The sequence below is a fragment of the Mauremys mutica genome, chromosome 3 (assembly GCF_020497125.1).
Source record: "Mauremys mutica isolate MM-2020 ecotype Southern chromosome 3, ASM2049712v1, whole genome shotgun sequence".
Classification (NCBI taxonomy): domain Eukaryota; kingdom Metazoa; phylum Chordata; order Testudines; family Geoemydidae; genus Mauremys; species Mauremys mutica.
This window is the reverse complement of record NC_059074.1, coordinates 11,464,201-11,482,948: the sequence shown is the minus strand read 5'-3', so window position 1 is coordinate 11,482,948 and position 18,748 is coordinate 11,464,201. Positions and strand designations below refer to the sequence as shown.

Sequence of the window (18,748 nt, the reverse complement as noted above, 5' to 3'; positions counted from 1 at the left end):
TTTGGGGGAAACAGTCAGACTTTAAAATTGTGACATTTGGGAGTTCAGAAAAGTTACTTTAGCTCAGATGTGGAGCCTTGTATACCTCAGCCCCATGCGGTTGCACTCAGGGGGGAGCTATGCCTGTCTGCACCTGTGGAGGTGAGGTCCCCTGGGCACTAAGCCAGTACAGGTTCAAGAACTGGTCCTAGTAAAAAATGTAAAATGATCTAAAACATTCCCAAAGTGTTTTTTCTTGAACATATTTGTTCCGTAACGAAACGTGTTCAGATCCAGCCAGTCCGCGTATGTGTGTGTCTGTAGCCTTGTCTACACTGGCAGCGGTGTGTAGGGTACGTAGAGCTACACGCCGCAGTGAAAAGCAAGCTGTGTCCACATTGCGCTGTGTAGCTATGCATGGCGGTGAAAGGCTCTGGTGTGGGGGGAGACAATGGGGAAAGGCTCCGGCAGCAGGACACTATACTGCTAAAACTAGCAATGTAGACAGAGAAGATGCTGCTTGGGGGTGTAGAGAGCCATGCAGGGTACATACCTTAAGGTTCAGGTTTGTTTCTACTCACCTAGGCAGTGCCTCACCGTCTCCACTGCTGTTTATACCCATGCTAGGGGGGCATGCAGTGTCTGGACTCTACACACCTCCGTAAGTGGAGACACAGCCTGAGAGCGTGTCGAAGGAGGACATGATGCTAGATAGTGGTCCTACAGTAGAAAGGTTTGCTCCGCAGCGACCTGCATAATGCATTCATGGCTTCGCTACCCATGAGTAATGTCACCATATGAAAATCAGTCCTTTAAGCTGTACCGCTGCATGTCATATTTCCTACACACCTATCCCCAGAGGGCCCGATCGAACACATACTGAAGTCAATGGGAAAACTCCCAATGACATTGAAGGACTTTGGATCAGGCCCAGAGAGAGACTAGTCTTGAACACAGTTTTTTCCTTCTTGATTCTTGGGACTGAAGGTTGTTGCAGGCTATTGAAGGATATTATGGAAATGGAGACGTGCGGCAGGGACATATGGCAAACGATACAGTAATAGATCAGACATTCCCGTGCTCTAATGTAATGCCGGGAGAGCAATCCTCCACAGAGCCCTGGGGATGGACAGATGACAGGTCTTTTCAGTCTCTCCATTATGCAAGGACTGTTATTTATCCACCCGCTCTTTGTCCCACCAGTGCTGCGTATGTTTCGGTGTATAAGTGCACTGAGACAGATCCGTGCAACACAATTCCCCAAATATGCTCCTTTTGCTAAACCAAAGCCGCCGAATTCTGATACCCCTTCCTCAGGCGGAGTGAAATCTTCCTCCATGAGCAGCCCCATTCATTGGCCACTTGTGGAGCAAGGGACTATTCAACCCAAGAGTATCAGCATCCCATCCCTGATTGGAAACCGCAGGCCAAAAGGGCGAGCCACCATTGTTCCCAGCATCGGCACCATCTGCACCCTCCCCACCGCACACCTGTGATGCGGTTCCACTAAGAACTGGCTGGCATATGGATGCAGGGGGAAAGCTGCTTGTTAATGGTCACAGGGAGAGTGGAGCCAGCTTCCTGCCCTATTCTAATCTCTATGGCAACGTTTGCGAGCTTCTCCCCGCCAGCCCCACAGCAAACTCACTGCAGATTGTGCAGTGCAACTAGCCATTGCTTCCCGGCTCCCGTAGGTGCAGGTCAGCGGGTGACAGCAGCAAGCAATAGCTCTCCTCACCTTCCCCGAACATACCCAGGAAGTAAGTCAACCCTAGAGAGAGTGAAGCAATTTCTTCCCCCTCCTTTGGCAGGAGATGAAGCCGTAAATTGTTCAACGCAAACCTAAGGCTCAGGAGGGATAGAAAACTGCTCCCTTCAGGGCTCAATTCTGCCATGTGCAGAGCAGCCGGAGCTCTGAGTATCTTCAATGAGACTTGAGAAGTGGACATCAGAGCTGGCTGGACATTTTTCTGCCAAGCAGTTTTCCGTCGGAAAAGGTCACGCCGCTTTGATGAAACTGCATTTTTTTCATGAGTTTCTATGAAATTTCATTTTGAAAAAGAAAAAAATGGAGAAAAAAAAAAGTTCTGAAAATGCCTAAATGTCCCACTTTGACATTTGCAGACTGAAAAGTTGGGCTGTTTCCCATCAAAACAACCTTTTGTTTAGAAATTGATTTTAATTGATACAAAAAAATTAGAAAAGAAACATTTTGAATGTATTGAAATAAAAGGTTTGATTGACCCAATGTGAATTTTTGTTCAGAATGTCGTTTCATAAACATAGCTGACATTTTAGCTGTTTGTCCCAGTTAGGGACACATTTATTTATTTCTTTTTTATTTCTCTTTTTTTTTTGCCTGACAGAAAATCTGTTTTCCAGCCACCTCTGCTCGACACCTCGCAAGAGGCTGTAGCAAAGGGATGGTCCTGCCCCCCAGACGCTTGTCATCTTCCACTTGGACTTGTCTTAGACTTAGATTGTAAATTCTTGGAATCAGGGGTCATCCCTTTGTCCTGTGTTTGTTCAGCACCAAGCACAGTAGGGTCCTGCTCCATGACTGGTGCCCCCTTATCATCATGAGTACTCAGAAACATGCCGCATCTAGCCATTGGGAGCCTATCCTGCAGCCCTTACTCACATGAGTAATCTCATTGACATCAATGGGCAGGTGCTACTCATGTAAGGAGAGAAGGGCTGCTCTTAGCGATCCTGGTAAAGACTCACCTTGTGGTTAAAGCAAAGCTCTAAAACCCAGGCGATCTGGGTTCAATTCCCCAGCTCTCCCTGTGTGCGCTTGGCCAAGTCACTTGCTCTCAGTTCCTCATCTGCAAACTGGGACTAATAATCAGTCCTTTGTCTTCTGATTTAGATTCTGGGCTCTTCAGGGCTGTGATTGTCTGCACATATCTAGCGTGATGGGGATCTAATCTCATTTCATGCCTCTAGGTGCTACTACAATGCACATAATTAACATTGCTGGTGTGTCTAATTACCCCACCTTCCTGTATGCTGCCGGAGGGAAGCACGCCCACACCCCATTTTCCAGATCTTTCTAGTGTAATTGGAAGCTCCTCTGCCTAACCTCCTTATCTGGCAATTAAATTAAAGTCAATACACCTACAAGAACCAGCAAGATATTTACATAGCAGCCATAAGTAACTGCACCCTGTTCTATTGGTCACCCACACCCTGCCTCCTCATCTACCCCCTGCATCTTATAGCAGAGACCATGTCTTTGCTTCTCTGTCTGTACAGTGCTCTTTGGGCACAGTGTGAACCTGCAGAGGGCAGGGAATTAGCAGGCACAGACATGCCCCCCTGGCTCCTCTACTGATCATATGTGTATAACACTGACACCCCTGGTTGGAGTTGTCGGCAGCAGGGATCAAAACCAGGACCTCTGGATTTTAATGCATGAGCTTCTACTGTCTCAACTAACGTGGCCAAGGCTGTAGCAGGCTCATCGATTGCTAGTTGGCCTAGTTACCACTAGAGGGGGACAGAGAACCACACCGAGCAGGCATGGCTTACCCATGGAAAGGCGGGAATTCAGCATACACAGGACAGGGGGAAGGGGGAACAGGCATAGGCGTCGACTCCGTGGGTGCTCTGTGACTGGAGCACCCAGGGGGGAAAATTAGTGGGTGCTCTGCACCCACCAGCAGCCAAACTCCCACCTCCTCGTCTCCTTCTCCCCGCAGCCTGCCCCGAACGTGCTGCATCCCCGCTCCTCACCCTCCCTCCCAGTGGCCTAACAGCTGTTTGGCGGCACTTAGGACTTTCCAGGAGGGAGATGGAGGAGTGGGTACATGACACGCTCGGGGAGGAGGTGGAGAAGAGGGGGGGCAGGGGTGGGGACTTAGAGGAAGGGGGTGGAATGGGGGTGGAAAGGGGGCGGGACTTTGGGGGAATGGGGGCGGGGTGAGGGCAGAGCAGGAGTGGGGCCAGGGGCGGGGTGGGCTGAGCACCCGCTGGGAAGAGGGGAAGTCGGCACCTATGGGATCAGGTGGGCCCCCTCTAGCAGCAGCCCCTCCATTACACGGGTGTCCCTTGCTACTGGCGGTGAGAGCTGTTCGCATGGAACTCCCATGGGTTTGGGGCCAGAAATGCTCAGCACCCTCCGCTCCCATTGGCTTCAGTGGGCAGGCGGGACTCAGCACCAATGCAATGTTTCGTTACTCCATTTGAGAGGCCCAGGCGCCCCATTCATTGTAAGCCGTGCAGCAGAGATGAACGTCCATTAGATGGACACCCACTTGCAGTCCCTTCTGATTCTATGATTCTATGCCTGTTCCCTGAAATGTTTTGGCCCGTGGAGAGAACAGATACTGCCTCATGAGCCCAAAGGCCTGGCTGGATCACAGCCAGAGGAGACGTAAGTTCTGGCTGGATCATCAGAGCTGCTTGGTGAGCGATGCCTCTGTAACTGCAGTTGCTAAACTGTGAGTCTACCCAAAACAAAGAGCAGCTCCAGTCTGGATAGATCTACAGGCCCCAGCCTTTGCATGCCACCCGGCTGTTCTGCCTTGCTGGATGTGGTGCAGTGGTTCGGGCCGTGGGTCGGGAAGCAGGGCTCTTTTCTTTATCCTGACTGGCTGCCGTATGACCCTCTCTGTTCTCACATACCCCGTCTGTGAAGGAGGGGATGCTGGTAGGCCTAACTGGCCGCTCCGATGCGATAGTGACGAGTGCCATGGAAATGCTGATGAATTAATTAGCTAGGGCTGAACCTTGTGGTGTCCAGCGCGGGTGGAGATGGCCCCCAAACAGCTGAAAAGCGGCAGCTCCACTGTGTGGCGGGGGGAGGGAAATAGTAGCAAAGCAGACTCCGTGCCCCCATCTGCACGATGATGAAGATGGCTGGGACAGGCCTCCAGAGAGGATCTGAGATGGGACAGGGGCCTGGGTCTCTATGCCGTATGGATCCACTGAGCCAAAAACCTGCATTGGAGCAGGGTGGGGGCTGTGCACAGGCATTCGAGGAGGCTCACCTGTGAGTGCTGGAAGCAACCTAGAAGTGGCGGGGGCCACCGGTGCCTGGACCATGGCCCTGCCCCCACGTCTCTGCCCTGTGTCTTCTCTGAGGCCCCTCTTGCTCCGTTTCTTCCCTCCCCCTCCCCAAGGCCCTACCCACCATTCGCTCCTCTCCACCTCCTCCCACAAAGTCTCTGCTGCCCACCCTCCGCTCGCTCTTCTCCACCCCTCCCCTGAGGCTCTGCTCCGCTCATTGCACGCTCCTCTCTGCCTCTTCCGCCGAGGCCCCGCCCACCTGCTGCTCACTCCTCTCCGCCCACCGCTGTCCCGGAACAGGGGGGGCACCACGGGGCCAGGACCCATCACTTTGTCTTGCCTTAGGCGAGCAATGGTGGGAGGGGAAGAGAGGAGCGAGCGGCAGGCTGGGAGAGGCCTCAGGGGAAGAGGTGGAGGAGGGGCGGGAGGAGGTGGCACGAGGGCAGGTCCTTAGAGGAAGAGGTGGAGTGGGGGGCGGGGCAGAGTGGGGGCTCCCCCCACTTCTATGGAGCTTTGCTTCCGGCTGCCTTCAGAGGGGTGTCCCATGCCGCATCCGTGGCATTTCCCCTCTGCGTGGCCGGCCTTTTGGGGGGAGGCTTAGTCTCCCCTGGTCTCTTATACGCGCCGCCCATGGGCCTGGCTCATGTTGCAACGCCTGCTGTTGACTGTATTAGTGGCCACAGCATGATTGCCCAGGTAACCCAGCCAGTGGCAGCTAAAATTTCCATCCTCAATGGTCCTCATGTGGAAGAAGGACCATTAAGCTTGTTAGCTCTTCAGGGTAGGGAGCTTCTTTTTGTTCTGTGTTTGTCCTGTGCCTAGCACAATGGGGTCCTGGTCCATGACTGAGGCTGCTAGATGCCACTACAATACAAATCATAATAATCATTCAGACGGACTTTGCTTTTCTCACCAGGATCCGGCCCAGAAGTCTGGTTTACACAGAGACTTGCACTGGTTTAACTCAGTCAGGTTCCTAAAACCTACTTGGTTACTTTGGTGCACGTCTGCAGGAGGGAGAGAGGGGGAGGGGAGTCACTTATTTTGGATTAAAAGTAGCAAAAATTGATTTCACTGACGTTGGTTAAAACAATTGACCGCAGCCTCTTTGATTCTGAAAGCAGAAAGTTCTCACGTAGCCTCACGCTGAAATCAGTTTACGTTCACACCTTTTGCTATTTGTGCATAGATCACCCCTATTTTTATCACTAATGATACCAGGCTGTTCTGTAGCACACTGCGGCAGAGTTCAGTATCACTACCCCTATTTTAAAGAGGGGCGAACTGAGGTGAAGTGCCTTGCTCAAGGTCGGGAATAGACAACTGGTTTCCTGGGTGCCAGTCCAGTGCACGCTCCATGAGGCTACCTGGAGAGCTTGTCAGTAAAGTCCTTTCTCTGGGCCAGGGAAGTCTAGGGTTTGCATCTTGGTATATTCTTCTCTTCTCAAAGAATAAATGAGCTGCCTGTTAAAGGCTATTAGAATCGCTTGCTGCTCATCCAGAATAATACAGGCAAATAGCATAATGTACCGTCCATCAAACATAATGAAATGAAGGGGCTACGTTGCTTTTTGCACATCACTCCATTTGATACAAAGTATTAACCAAATCTCAGTTCTATGTCCTTTTTTTCTCCTCCAAAAAATCCAGCCTGATAAAATGAACCTGGTGAGTCTCTGGCGCTCGAACTCCCACAGTGCTGAATGCCCACGGGAATGCGTAGTGCTCTGCGGACAAATAAGACAAGGTGTGGGCTAAGCCACGGGACACCTGTCGGGGGGTGGGGAAAGGGTTGATGTTAAAGTCTGTCATTTAAAATGCCCGTTCCATTATACAGCCATGTAAAAGGCCATGAATTGCACTGTTTAATACGGAGTCATTCGTAGCGCAACCCCTTCCATTTCCTTTCATCAGCCTCTGATTGACTTCTAATGGCAATGTTATTATTACCTGTCAGCCAAATGGGCTTTGACAAAGCAAGTGGAAGGTTCCACATCCCTCAAATCCCTCCTCTCTCTGTGCCCTAGACATGAAGGCAAGATGGAAGCTGAGTCATTCTACAGGATGGAAGCTTCTCCTGACGTCTCTCCAGAGTTATATTAAGGACTTGAGCGCATCGCTTTCCTGCAGAGGTTCAGGCATTAGGTTGCAAATGACTAATTAATATCATTATCAAAATCATGTTAATGCAATGTGCGAGTTAGCCTGCGGAACCCACTGCCACATGATAATACTGGGGCAAATAGTAGACTGTGAAACAAACGAACAGTAAAAGCAGCTAGGGTAACAATATTCAAAGGCTAAAGATGTCACCGTACACTTAGAAACATAGGAATAGCCATGCCCACTGGAACAGATCAATGGCCCAACTACAGTATCAGAGGGGTAGCCGTGTTAGTCTGGATCTGTAAATGCAGCAAAGAATCCTGTGGCACCTTATAGACTAACTGACGTTTTGCAGCATGAGCTTTCGTGGGTGGATACCCACTTCTTCGGATGCAAGTCACGAAAGCTCATGCTGCAAAACGTCAGTTAGTCTATAAGGTGCCACAGGATTCTTTCCAACTACAGTAGACTACCATTTTGTTTTCAGTAGTGACCAGTGCCAGATGCTTCAGAGGAAGATATAAAATCCCCAAGATGCATCTCATCATGTAGTGCAATGCCAAGGTTGCGGGCAGGGAATATCTTCCTGTTCCCAGGGGCCAATTAGCTTACACCCTATGTCATGAGTATTGAAAGCGCTCGAGTATTGTTACCCTCCCTGCTTTTACTGCACTTGCTATAGTTATCGGTTTCATAACTGTCCAAGTCTGTTTCAGAGTTTACTATTTTCTCAGTTATATCATGTGGCAGGGGGTTCCACAGGCTGAATTGCGCATTGCATTAACGTGATTTGTTTTCTTATCTGTTCTAAAAATCAGCCAAGTGAGTCTCCGCTCTCTTCATAGTTCACAAGATGCCCTCTTCTTAGTCCATTGCAGGAACACAAAACCACAGCATTATCTACTCACTGCAAAGGCCCATTGATTTCAATGGGTGCACAAGGAATGCTGGCTAGAGCCATATTCACTTATAGACCAGGGAGAGCAGTCACCTGCCAGCAGTAACCAAGCAAACCAAGTCACTCTGTCCAGGCAGAGCCTTCTCAATAATTTGCTATAAATAATGTGTACTGGTTACTGTTCCTTCTTACCTATACAACATGTCGCATGTTGCCATGGATATTGGATCTATATTATGCATGAGTTGTAATATATTCCATATTGCACTGATAAAGTGGCATATGCTTATAGAGTGGAATTCACTCCTGTGCAGAAGGCAGTGCAAAGAGCTGAACATAACCTAGGATATGATGGATCTCTGTTTATCCTAGCCAGAGGCGGGGAGCAAATTTGGGTTAGGGTTACGAAACTGGTTCTCTTAGAACTCCACACACTTTTTTTACGTGCTCATAACTTTCAAAAACATTTCTGCATTAGCTCTCTGACCCCAGGTGAATATATCTGGGGGGAGGGGAGCTGGAACAAAATCCCTTTTGTCAGCATTGAATTTGGAAAGGGTGGGAGGGATAATAGGCTTTGCTGTTCAAAAGAAAAATCTATTTGCACATTTTGAGACAAGGTGGCCTGGGAGGTTTCACGGTGAAAATTGCCTATTTTTGCCTGGGGCGAGAGTGGCGAGGGTTCGAGGCTCCGAATGGCAGAGGTTTGTCTTTCAGTGCAGAAAAAATCTGATCCCCTGCCTGAGCCAAGGAGCCTGTGACAATGAGAGAAAGTGTAATTTCCCCACTGGGGAATACCAGTGAAGGGACAGCTGATACTTTCTGTCTGGCAGTAAGGGCCTGATCCTGGATCAGTAGTTTCAGGATCCTATTGTACTAGCCACATACAGACACAGTGAGAGACAATCCCTGCTCTGAATAGTTTTTGCAACCTAAACAGAGAAGACAGACAAAAGAATCTGTACAGCACCTAGCACAAAGGGGGCAGGGCAAGACGCTACCATAATCCAAATAACACTAAGTATTTATATCCCCATTTCACACAAAGGGAACTGCATCTCAGAGGCCCACATCCTCAAAGGTATATAGGCACCTCACTCTTGTTGATTTCAATGGGAGTTGGGTGTTTAGATACCTTTGAAAATCTCGACCAGGGAGAACAAGTGACTTAACCAAGATCACACAGAGACTCTGTGGAAGAGCTGGCAACTGGACCCAGGTCACCTACCACCTGCTGTAACCACTAACTCATCCTTCCTCAGCAGTGTGCGCGGATCCCAAAAGCCAACCTCTGATGCTTCCCTCAGACATCCAGACTAGCCGCAGTGAGAGCCGCCAGCTTGAATCAACTCTAGCTTTGCAGCCCCGTCCTGCTCCCAAGATAACGCCCATTAATTTGGGGAGCAGGAACAATCCTGTCACTTGACTAGCTCTCCACCCACAGACTGTCTGTGTGTATATTATCAGCTTCCCAGTCTGTTTCCCTGCCGACACGCAGCGGTGGGGCAAACCTTGCTGCCGGCTGGTGTTTATTTTAAATTGAATCTTCGCTGAAAAGATTTGCGAGGAGTAATTATGGTCTTAATTTCAAAATTACAGGGGCCCTCGTGGGCGTCAATAGCAGGAAGAATTACTGAATCACTCAGATTACAACATTTAATGTATTCAGCTAGAAGGCTGGATATCCACTGGCAGTTCTTTCTGGGCATGCTACCAACCCAGCAGCACGTATTTTTGTTTTCTGTTTTTACTCCTTTGGATCTATTCCTAGTTCAGCCACAGACTTAGCGCGTCACTTGAGAAAGTCACTTAACTTATCTGGGCCTAACATCATCCCGTTCCATGTGACAATGGTAATGCTTAGCTATCACATGTTGGCCTCATTTATCTCCATTTTACAGATGGGTAAGCTGAGGCACAAATAGGGGATGTGATATGGCTACAGTCACACAGGGAGCCAGTGGGAATAGAACCCATATCTTAATCCACTGCCATCTCAGCTGACTAATAAAACTTGCCTACCTCAGAGCAGTGATGTCTGTAAAACATACTGATCGCCTCACTGAAAGGTGCCGGTGGTGCAGGGTTAGTCTCAGACGAAGAGGTGTGTGAGCAGAGTGGAGATGTGTTAAAGTTTAAAGGTTTGTTTCCAGTTCTGTTCTATTCTATCGATACCCTTATACTGCGCCCACCACCGTACATTCATTAAGCGACGTGATTAACACCTGTCATGTGTTGCTTGCTCTCTCCTCCTCTCCGCAAAGGGTGCAGTGGAGTGTTTTGTTTTGGTAGGGTTTTAGGTCTTGTTCTGTTTTTCAGTGTACAGATTGCTCTGTGTTTATGTCAGAGAAGGCAAGGAGCCCACAATCCCATGTCCAAACACACTAAACTTTGGAAAGATTTGGGGTCTGAACCCCAGTCTTGATATGTATGTCACAGTCACCCCTTTTATCTATAACAGGCCAAACTCTGTCCCCTCCTCCCGATCTTCTGAAATGAGGAGCTAGATCTGAATATTATGGCTTGGGACCAAAAGTTCGGATGCTTGAACAGACCTAATCCTTTGTATCTGAAACATTAAAGTCTGAAAAACTGGGCTGGAACAAAAAAAGTTAATCAAATACGTCCCAACTGCCTTTGGCTTGAATTCTGACTAGAAGTCTGAGTTTTTACTTCATCTGAGCCTGTTTGATCGAGAGCCTCACTTCACCAGCGGCCAATGCTGGATGCTTCAGAGGAAGGTGTAAAGCCTCCAGAAGGCATCTAGTTATGCAATGCTATGTTATCACTAGAGGGGAACTAGGCTTTCTTCCTGACCTCGTTATGGCCTGAAGCTTAAGGATTAAGAGATCTTCGTGACAAAGGTTTCTCTAAAAGTTAGAGCTTGTTAATTCTTGCCCAAGAACAGAGTCAGGAATCTGTAGTGAAGTAACATAACCCAGGAAGAGCTTTGCATGGTGGTTTATAACGTCTTTTCACTCGCTGCATTCCAGCCAGGTTTTAGGAGGAGCTGTCATTCAGCTGTCATTTCCTTTTTTTTTCCTTGCAGTTAAAACAATTGTTCGTTATTTTTAGGTGTTTTCCGTAATTAAAGTGACGCCGGAGCGGAGAAGCAGCTGATGTGGCTGGCTGGCTTACGAGAGCTTGCTTTTGTGCATCAAATCAACAGATGGAAGCTGTTCTCAGAAGAAGGATCCCCTGAGTTTTGCTGTTGCCCTGAACTTTACAATCAACCTCTATAACATTTTACTATACAAGAGGATGTCTTTGCCCAGAATCCAAATAGAAGAGGTGGTGGACAGTGCAGATGCCTCCTCTGAGAATGCCACACCCCCCCATGACCACCTGAGAAGCCTGAAGGCTCTGACTGAGAAACTGAGACTGGAGACCAGGCGCCCTTCCTACTTGGAGTGGAAGGCCAAACTTGAGGACCAGACGTGGAAGAGCCCCAAGCCCTCTGTGGAGGAAGAGGTTAAAGAAGAAAAAAAGGCCACAGAGGAAGCCGCCCCTTTAAGAAAGGTGCAGGTGCATCTCCAAGGGAGTTCTTCCCAGGAGAAGGTGACTCTTACTTCAGGGAAACTAAGTGGCTTTGAAAGCATTCAGGAAGCTCTGAATTGGCTCAGGAATGAACTGGTAAGTGGTTTCCTTTCCAAGATAAATAATGGTCTTAAAAGAGAAAATTAAAGTGACTGTCTAGTCCAATGGTTCCCAAAGTGGGGTCTGCCGTGGGTTATGTGGGGGTCCGCCCCTTGAGCCAGAGTACAGCAGCAGCGGGGCTGGAATGCGCTGGTACAGTGTTATGACAATTTTGCCACAAGGAGGACACCATCTTGTTCTCCAAATGGGCCCCTCTCCACAGTGTGATCTCACCATATGTGCCAGGTCACCCTGTGTATAGGACACCATCTTCTTGTGCAAAATTACAGGGGCCCAGCTGTGCGGAGGGGTCCATTTTGAGAATAAAATGGTGTCCTTGCACTTTGTGACCTCACACGCATGGTGCAGGAGAGCTCATGCTGGTGGGGGCATTCCAGTAATACCATGACTACACCACAAATATAATTTTAGTTAAAGTGAAAATAAGGGTGATGTGTAGGGCCCTACCAAATTCACGGCCATGAAAAAAGCATCCCGGACCGTGAAATCTGGTCTTTTGTGGGCTTTTACCCTATACGGTACCGATTTCACAGGGAGACCAGCGTTTCTCAAATTGGGGGTCCTGACCCAAAAGGGAGTTGCGGGGGGTGGGGGTGTCACAAGGTTATTTTAGGGGGGGTGCAGTATTGCCACCCTTACTTCTGCGCTGCCTTCAGAGCTGGGTGACCACAGAGCGGCGGCTGTTGGCCGGGTGCCCAGCTCTCAAGGCAGCGCCCCGCCAGTCGCAGCACAGAAGTAAGGGAGGGTAATACCATACCACGTCACCCTTACTTCTGCACTGCCGCTGTTAGAGCTGGGCGGCCGGAGAGTGGCGGCTGCTGACTCAGGGCCCAGCTCTGCAGGCAGCAGCCCAGAAGTAAGGGTGGCAATACCATACCGTGTCATCCTTCCTTCTGCACTGCTGCTGGCGGCGGCTCTGCCTTCAGAGCTGGGCTCCTGGCCAGCAGCCGCTGCTCTCCAGCTGCCCAACTCTGAAGGCAGCACCGCTGCCAGCAGCAGCCCAGAAGTAAGGGTTGCAGTACCGCAGTCCCCCCCCACAATAACCTTGTGACCTCCCCCAAACTCCTTGTTGGGTCAGGACCCCTACAATTACAACACTGTGAAATTTCAGCTTTAAATAGCTGAAATCATGAAATTTACCATTTTTAAAATCCTCTAACTGTGAAATTGACCAAAACAGACTGTGAATTTGTAGACAAAAATGGATCAGTGATTAAAATGTGGAAGCTTTACGAAGAAAAAATTATCTACTGTTGAAACAGAATATCAAGTCAGCAAGGATCAAATAATAAATAATAACTAACCCAACAAAGAGAATAATAAGAACATGAAACCTCTGTATACAAAATGAAATGGGTCTTGGTAATTTAGTCAGATGGCAAATGGATCCTTGGTGGAAAAAAGTTTGGGAACCACTGGTCTGGTACATTCTGTCTTTGGGGCTCGCTAGTTACAGCAGTGAACATTCTTCTATGGTTTTTCTTTCTCTGGCAGGAGCAGGGGCTGGTTTGGGGAAGATAAGGTTCTGACAGCATTTTGTAGGAGGTGGAATCCAACCATCAGGGTTGCCACTGGGAAAACTCTACACAGCAAGCAATCTCTTTGATGAACTGTAGCCTTTTTTATTTCTGTTTTGCCTATTTGGAAATTGCATGTGATCAGGTCACGATTCGTACACAGGGACTGGTTATTCAAACAAAGTGGTTGTGAAAAAGATATTAGCCTCATGAGATAGTCTATCTGTCTCATGTTTTTTTATGGTCCCCATTACTCTAGTATCTGAGGGAATGATAATATTCAATGTATTTATCTTCACAACACCCCTGTGAAATAGGGCAATGTTGTTATCCCCATTTTATGGATGGGAGAACTGAACCGCAAAGAGGCTAAGTGACTTGCCCAAGGTCACACGGGAAGTCTGTGGCACAGCAGAGACTTAACCCCAAGTCTCCAGTGCTCTAACCACCCACTAATCCATTCCTCATTGTCACAGTGAATTTATTCTCTATTATTCATGCCATGTGACTGTTCACCTGAGTCACATGGTTTTATTCCTGTTGCCTGATTAGTCATCCTAGGCATTCTAAAAGAAAAAGGTTCTGTGTTTGTTTGTGAACGCTCTGCCAACATTCATAATTGTTTGCCAAATTTGCAGTAATAATCATAACGTCTCTTCTAAATGGCGGCGAAAGCACTTTGGGTGTGAGTGTGCTTGTGAATATTTATTCGGACTAGTGCTTTGCTTTCCACAAGAAAAAAAATCTTGTGAATAAAATTTTCTCCACCCAAATATTGGCAAATAAATGAATAAACTTGACTTAATGAGTTTCATTCACAAGGATATTCACACATACATTTTACTGCATGTGCCCAGCTCTGGTTTACCTGTATCTACATTATTTGCAGAAGTGATGTGTGATTTTGGTCGTGTCAGTTTTTGGGTGTCCAGCTTGAAATCCTTGCCAGGGGCCTGATTTTCAGAGTTCAGGTGCTTGGCCCTTTTCTGAAAATCAGCTTCTTTAAGGAGTCTCAAGTTGGGCCCCCCAAAATCACTAGTCACGTTAGCAAATCTTGGCTCAGTGCCTCAGATTAAGATCCATGTCGAATTTGGGTTTATGACTCAACCCTCACTCCCCAATGGCCTTAATCTGAAAAACAGATTGAACAGGCCCAGTGATGGCCAGGTGCAGGTTTCGTTTTCCAAGCCCAAAGTTCTAGAGGATTTGCATCTGGATTTTGGATTCTGCCCTTCACACAGGTAGAGATTTGTTCTGAGCCCAGCTGTGCTGTTCCAATCTGGGGCTTTGGTTTCGGGGTGGACGCACACAATGGGATGAAAGATAAAATAAAAAGAAGAAAAAGACCTATCTACAGGTCCCACTCTCCTAATGATACCCATGGGCACTCACAAGACACTCATCACTGGATCTGACTGCATTTCACGTAATTTAGAAGAATTTCCCTGAAACAAAGAGCATGTTTTTGACTCACCACAGCACTTAATCCCCACCTAGAATGGACCAAAGGTGGGGAACAGCTGCCAGCAGCCGGTTAGAGCATATCAAGGCTTGAAGTTAGCAAAATACCCTAACAAACAAAATACCCATTTTACACTTCGCTTTAAGGGTGAAATCCTGGCCTCACTGAAATCAATGGCAAAGCAACCATTGACTTTGGTGGGGCTAGGATTTCATCTTACAGGTCAAATTCTGCCTCAGTTGCACCCCAGTGAATAGGTGTTACGCTTGCAACTCTCAGGGTAGAATTTGCCTCCTGAGGTGGCTAGGCTTTGGTTTACTTATAGCAGGAGCAAATACCAGCAAAGAGGGCCTGCCACTGACATCTTGCCCTGGGGAGCTCGGCATGCCCCCAAACACCCTACCTGTGGGCCTTGGCAAGCTACCAGGTGAGCAGTATGTATTTCTGGCCTGTGTTATACGCACAGAGATAGGGAGCTGGGAATTCCATGAGCTCCATCCCGGGACAGCCACTCCAGCTGAATGCAGGTGCAGCAACAGGGCATCGCATGAGAGGCGACCTCTGAGGAACTCGGGACACGGACAATTTAAGGAGTAACCAGCATCCTAAACTACCCTCTGGAACTGACCTGGCAGCAGAGTACAGAGCAGCAGTCTAATTGGCTTTTGCCAGTCTGCCCTGAGCAACAAAGTGGCCATCTGCAGTCTGCGCTAGCCTGAGTGGCCTTCCCTAGAAGTAATGTCAGAGCTGGTGGTGCTCATCTAACCCCTGAGAGGTCAAAGGCACATGCATGTGGGGACACCCAACCAAGAAACGGGTCAATTCAAAGTGCCCAGATATAAAATTAAAGCTATAGCGTAGAGCTAAGCCCTTGCTGCAAATCTAGAGGGCATGATTTCTTCCAGGGACACAAGGCACGGCCTTCAGCTCCTCAAAAGGAGCAACTTTGACTCCACAAGGCTGGAGGTCCAATCAGAGAGGCCAAAGGGGCAAATCCAAGACCATATTGCAAATCTAGGGGAAATTTTCATGGGCTTCAACTCTAGTGGCCCAGGAGGAGATAGCACTCCCTCAGAGTCACGACATAACACATATTAGGGCCAGCCCCACAGCTAGCGTACACTAGTATAGCTCTGCTGAAGTCAATGGAGTTGCACCGATTGGCACCAGTTGACCATCTGGCCTTTAAAGTCTGATAGATTCTGGAATGCAAATTCTTTCCCAAGGCGCGTTTTGCGACGGTAACTGCAAATTGCGCAGCTCAGCACATTACAAGCTTCTCGAGGGGTTCAACACCGCTCAGTCCCAGCATGCTCGAGCCCTGGAAATTATTCCCATCTTTGATTTTTATGCTAGGTGACCAGTTCTGAGTATTCAAATCATGTTAAAGGTCCTTTAACATCATAGAGTAAATCCTAAATGCCCTGCTCAGTCAAAACCAGTGGTTAAGTCAATGGGAGTAAAGGCTTAAGGAGTGGGCCCATAGAAAATAAGGCCTGGTCTGCACTAGAGTTAGGTCAACGCAATGCAGTTTACGTTGATCTACCTATGGAAATGTCCTCACTTAAATTTTGTTCCTGATGACCTAACAGCCCAGCTACACCAATTTAATAACTTCACCTCCATGAGTGGCGTGGAGTCAAAGTCAATGTAGTTGGGTCGACACAGTCTCACGTAGACACTGCGTTGCTTATGTCAACTGTTACTGGCTTTCAGGAGCCTTCCCACAATGGCCCACACTGACAGTACAATTGAAACAAGCGCTCTTGGTGAGGACGCACCACCGACACAAGGAGTAAAGTGTAGACATACAAAAGTGATGTAATTACTGCGGCAGCGGTATGCTGACGTAAATTAGGTTGACTTAATTTTGTAGTGTAGACATGGCCTAAAAGTAACATTGCAACATTGGATTTTCTTGGTATTTCCAAAGCAGAGTAAATTAAACAGTGTCCTGAGGGTGGAAGGCCCAACATCTGCCCTCACCACAGATTCAAGTTCTGCTCCCAGATGTGGTTAGCTCTGACTGAAGTAACGGACTTCGGCCTTTAATATTTACTTGTTAGCATGGATCGGCCAACGGTTCAGACAGACGAAGGGAGCTGGCTCCTGCCCTGCAGTAAAGCTGGTTGGCATGGAGGGTGTGGCAGCATGGAAAAGAAAGTGGAAGGAAAAAAAAAAGTGGAAAAGAAAGTGGAAAAAATCCAAAAACGGAACATTTTTCATTTTGATGAAATTATTTTCCTCTGTTTTGTCAAAATGCTTTTAAAGAAACATTTTTTCTCTTTCTTTTTGAAAAATGTTTTTGGTAAATTTTACCAGCCTAAAAACAAGCCTCAGTTCTCAGCTTCTTGGTGTAAGTGAGCACAACTTCTTCATGCCTCTAACGATGGGTCTGAATTTGGCTCAGTGCTCATCCCTGATGGAGAAAATACTGTCTAATCAGACACTCCCAGATCTGATGCTTTCTTCAGAGCGGTAAAATAGAGCTAATTCCAGCTGGTCTGTAGAAGGAAACTCGTACCCGAATATTAGAGCTGTGCAAATAACCGATTGGTCAGTTTGGTGGCCAAACTAAAGAAGTAGGGGGAAAAATGGTGGTTTGTGTCGAACAAACTGTTTCAGTCAATCTGCAATGAAAGAGTTCATTTTTGAAGGGGTTGTAAAAATCTTTTTCTAAACAAAATTAAATAAAATTGAAATCAAATTTGAAACAAAAAATTGTTTTGAATCGAAAAGTTTCATTTTGAAAACATTTAAATGAAACATTTTGATTTTATTGGAAATTGTTTCGCTTTCTTTTTGCAATCCAAACACTTCGGAAAATTTGAGACAAATTTGCGACATTTTTTCAGGCAACCCAAATCTGCATTTTTTGGCAAACTTAACCTTAGTCCAGAAAATTTTCGCCCAGCTCTACTGTGAATATAGTTGGTGTGAATGGTCAGATTTACTAAGGTAGATCTGACTGCTAGTGAAGTCATTGAGAGTCTTCCCACTGACTTCAATGGGAGTTGGCTCAGGTCCTAATTAAAAAGGCAGTAATGGTACATAAACCTTAGTGAACCTTGGTGTCTCCATTTCAGATCAATTTCTCATCCACATCAAGAGCTCTGTTACTCTGCAATAGGTTTCCAAATGGGCCTATTTTTATCCCAGCCTCTGCTCCCGAAATGAGCTAAATGGGCACTTAGCTGAATTCAGAAGAAGAAGTTCGAGCAGGAACACTGTTGACATGCACCTCATCGCAGATCGTGCTGGTGTTGTGGGGGGATGGGGAGGAGTCCGTTGGTTTTTCGGAGAGTGGATTTAGTGAGAGATGCAGGACTGGCCGCCCGGGTGAGCGAAGCTCTCTCTTTATGACAGCATGGGCCATGGCAATGCAAACTTCCGTCTGCGGCCCCACCGGTGTCCCTCAATTCTAACTCGGTCAGCTAGCCAGGACCATTCTCCTCCCACCACCCTGCTCTGCATTGCTGCAGTGAGAGATGCTGGGAAATAGCACCCTGTGGCACACAGGAGTTCCCTGGGGCAGCTTTTCTGGGGGCTGCCCCCTCGTGACACAGCCGGCTGAACTCCTTGGGCTCCACTGAAGTGGGGGGCACAGGCTCCCAAATGATGGTCCAAGGGCCCCTTGCTGGTGGTCTGCAGAGAGCTGGCTGTTCCTATGGTGCTGGTTTCTTTTTCTTTCCAGCGGGTGTGTGCCATGTGGGTGTGAAATATTTTCCTAATATTACTGTCCCACAGAACTAACGACTACCGTTAAACGCCGAGAGGGAGGACAGTGCAGTGATTAGGGCACTAACTTAGAACGTGGGTCGCCGTAACAATGAACTTAATCCGCTTTCAAAGCAGAGTACAGAACATGGATTGACTGGCTTGTTAGCACAATATTCCTTGTGCTGTATGGACACAAGTCATCTGAGTGGGCACTAACTAACGTTAATGTGGACTCACCTCCCCCCCGCCCTGTGTAGACAAGCTCAGACTCTCTGTGCCTCAGTTCCCCATCTGTACGCTGAGCTTATAGCACTTACATTAAGGATTGCAAGGTGCTCAGATACTACCGTAATGGAGACTTTATAAGCACCTTATCCAGATGGACAGGACTATTAT

General features: G+C 47.8%; 1 protein-coding gene across 1 annotated transcript in view; it reads left to right on the top strand.

The window, feature by feature from the left end:
* Positions 1-18,748, top strand: part of FAM167A (family with sequence similarity 167 member A) — a 31,156-nt gene that overhangs the window by 4,641 nt on the left and 7,767 nt on the right. The window contains exon 2 of the mRNA XM_045010707.1: positions 11,072-11,629. Within this exon, the coding sequence (XP_044866642.1) occupies positions 11,258-11,629 (372 nt within the window). The 5' untranslated portion in view covers positions 11,072-11,257. The remainder of the gene's footprint in view (positions 1-11,071; positions 11,630-18,748) is intronic.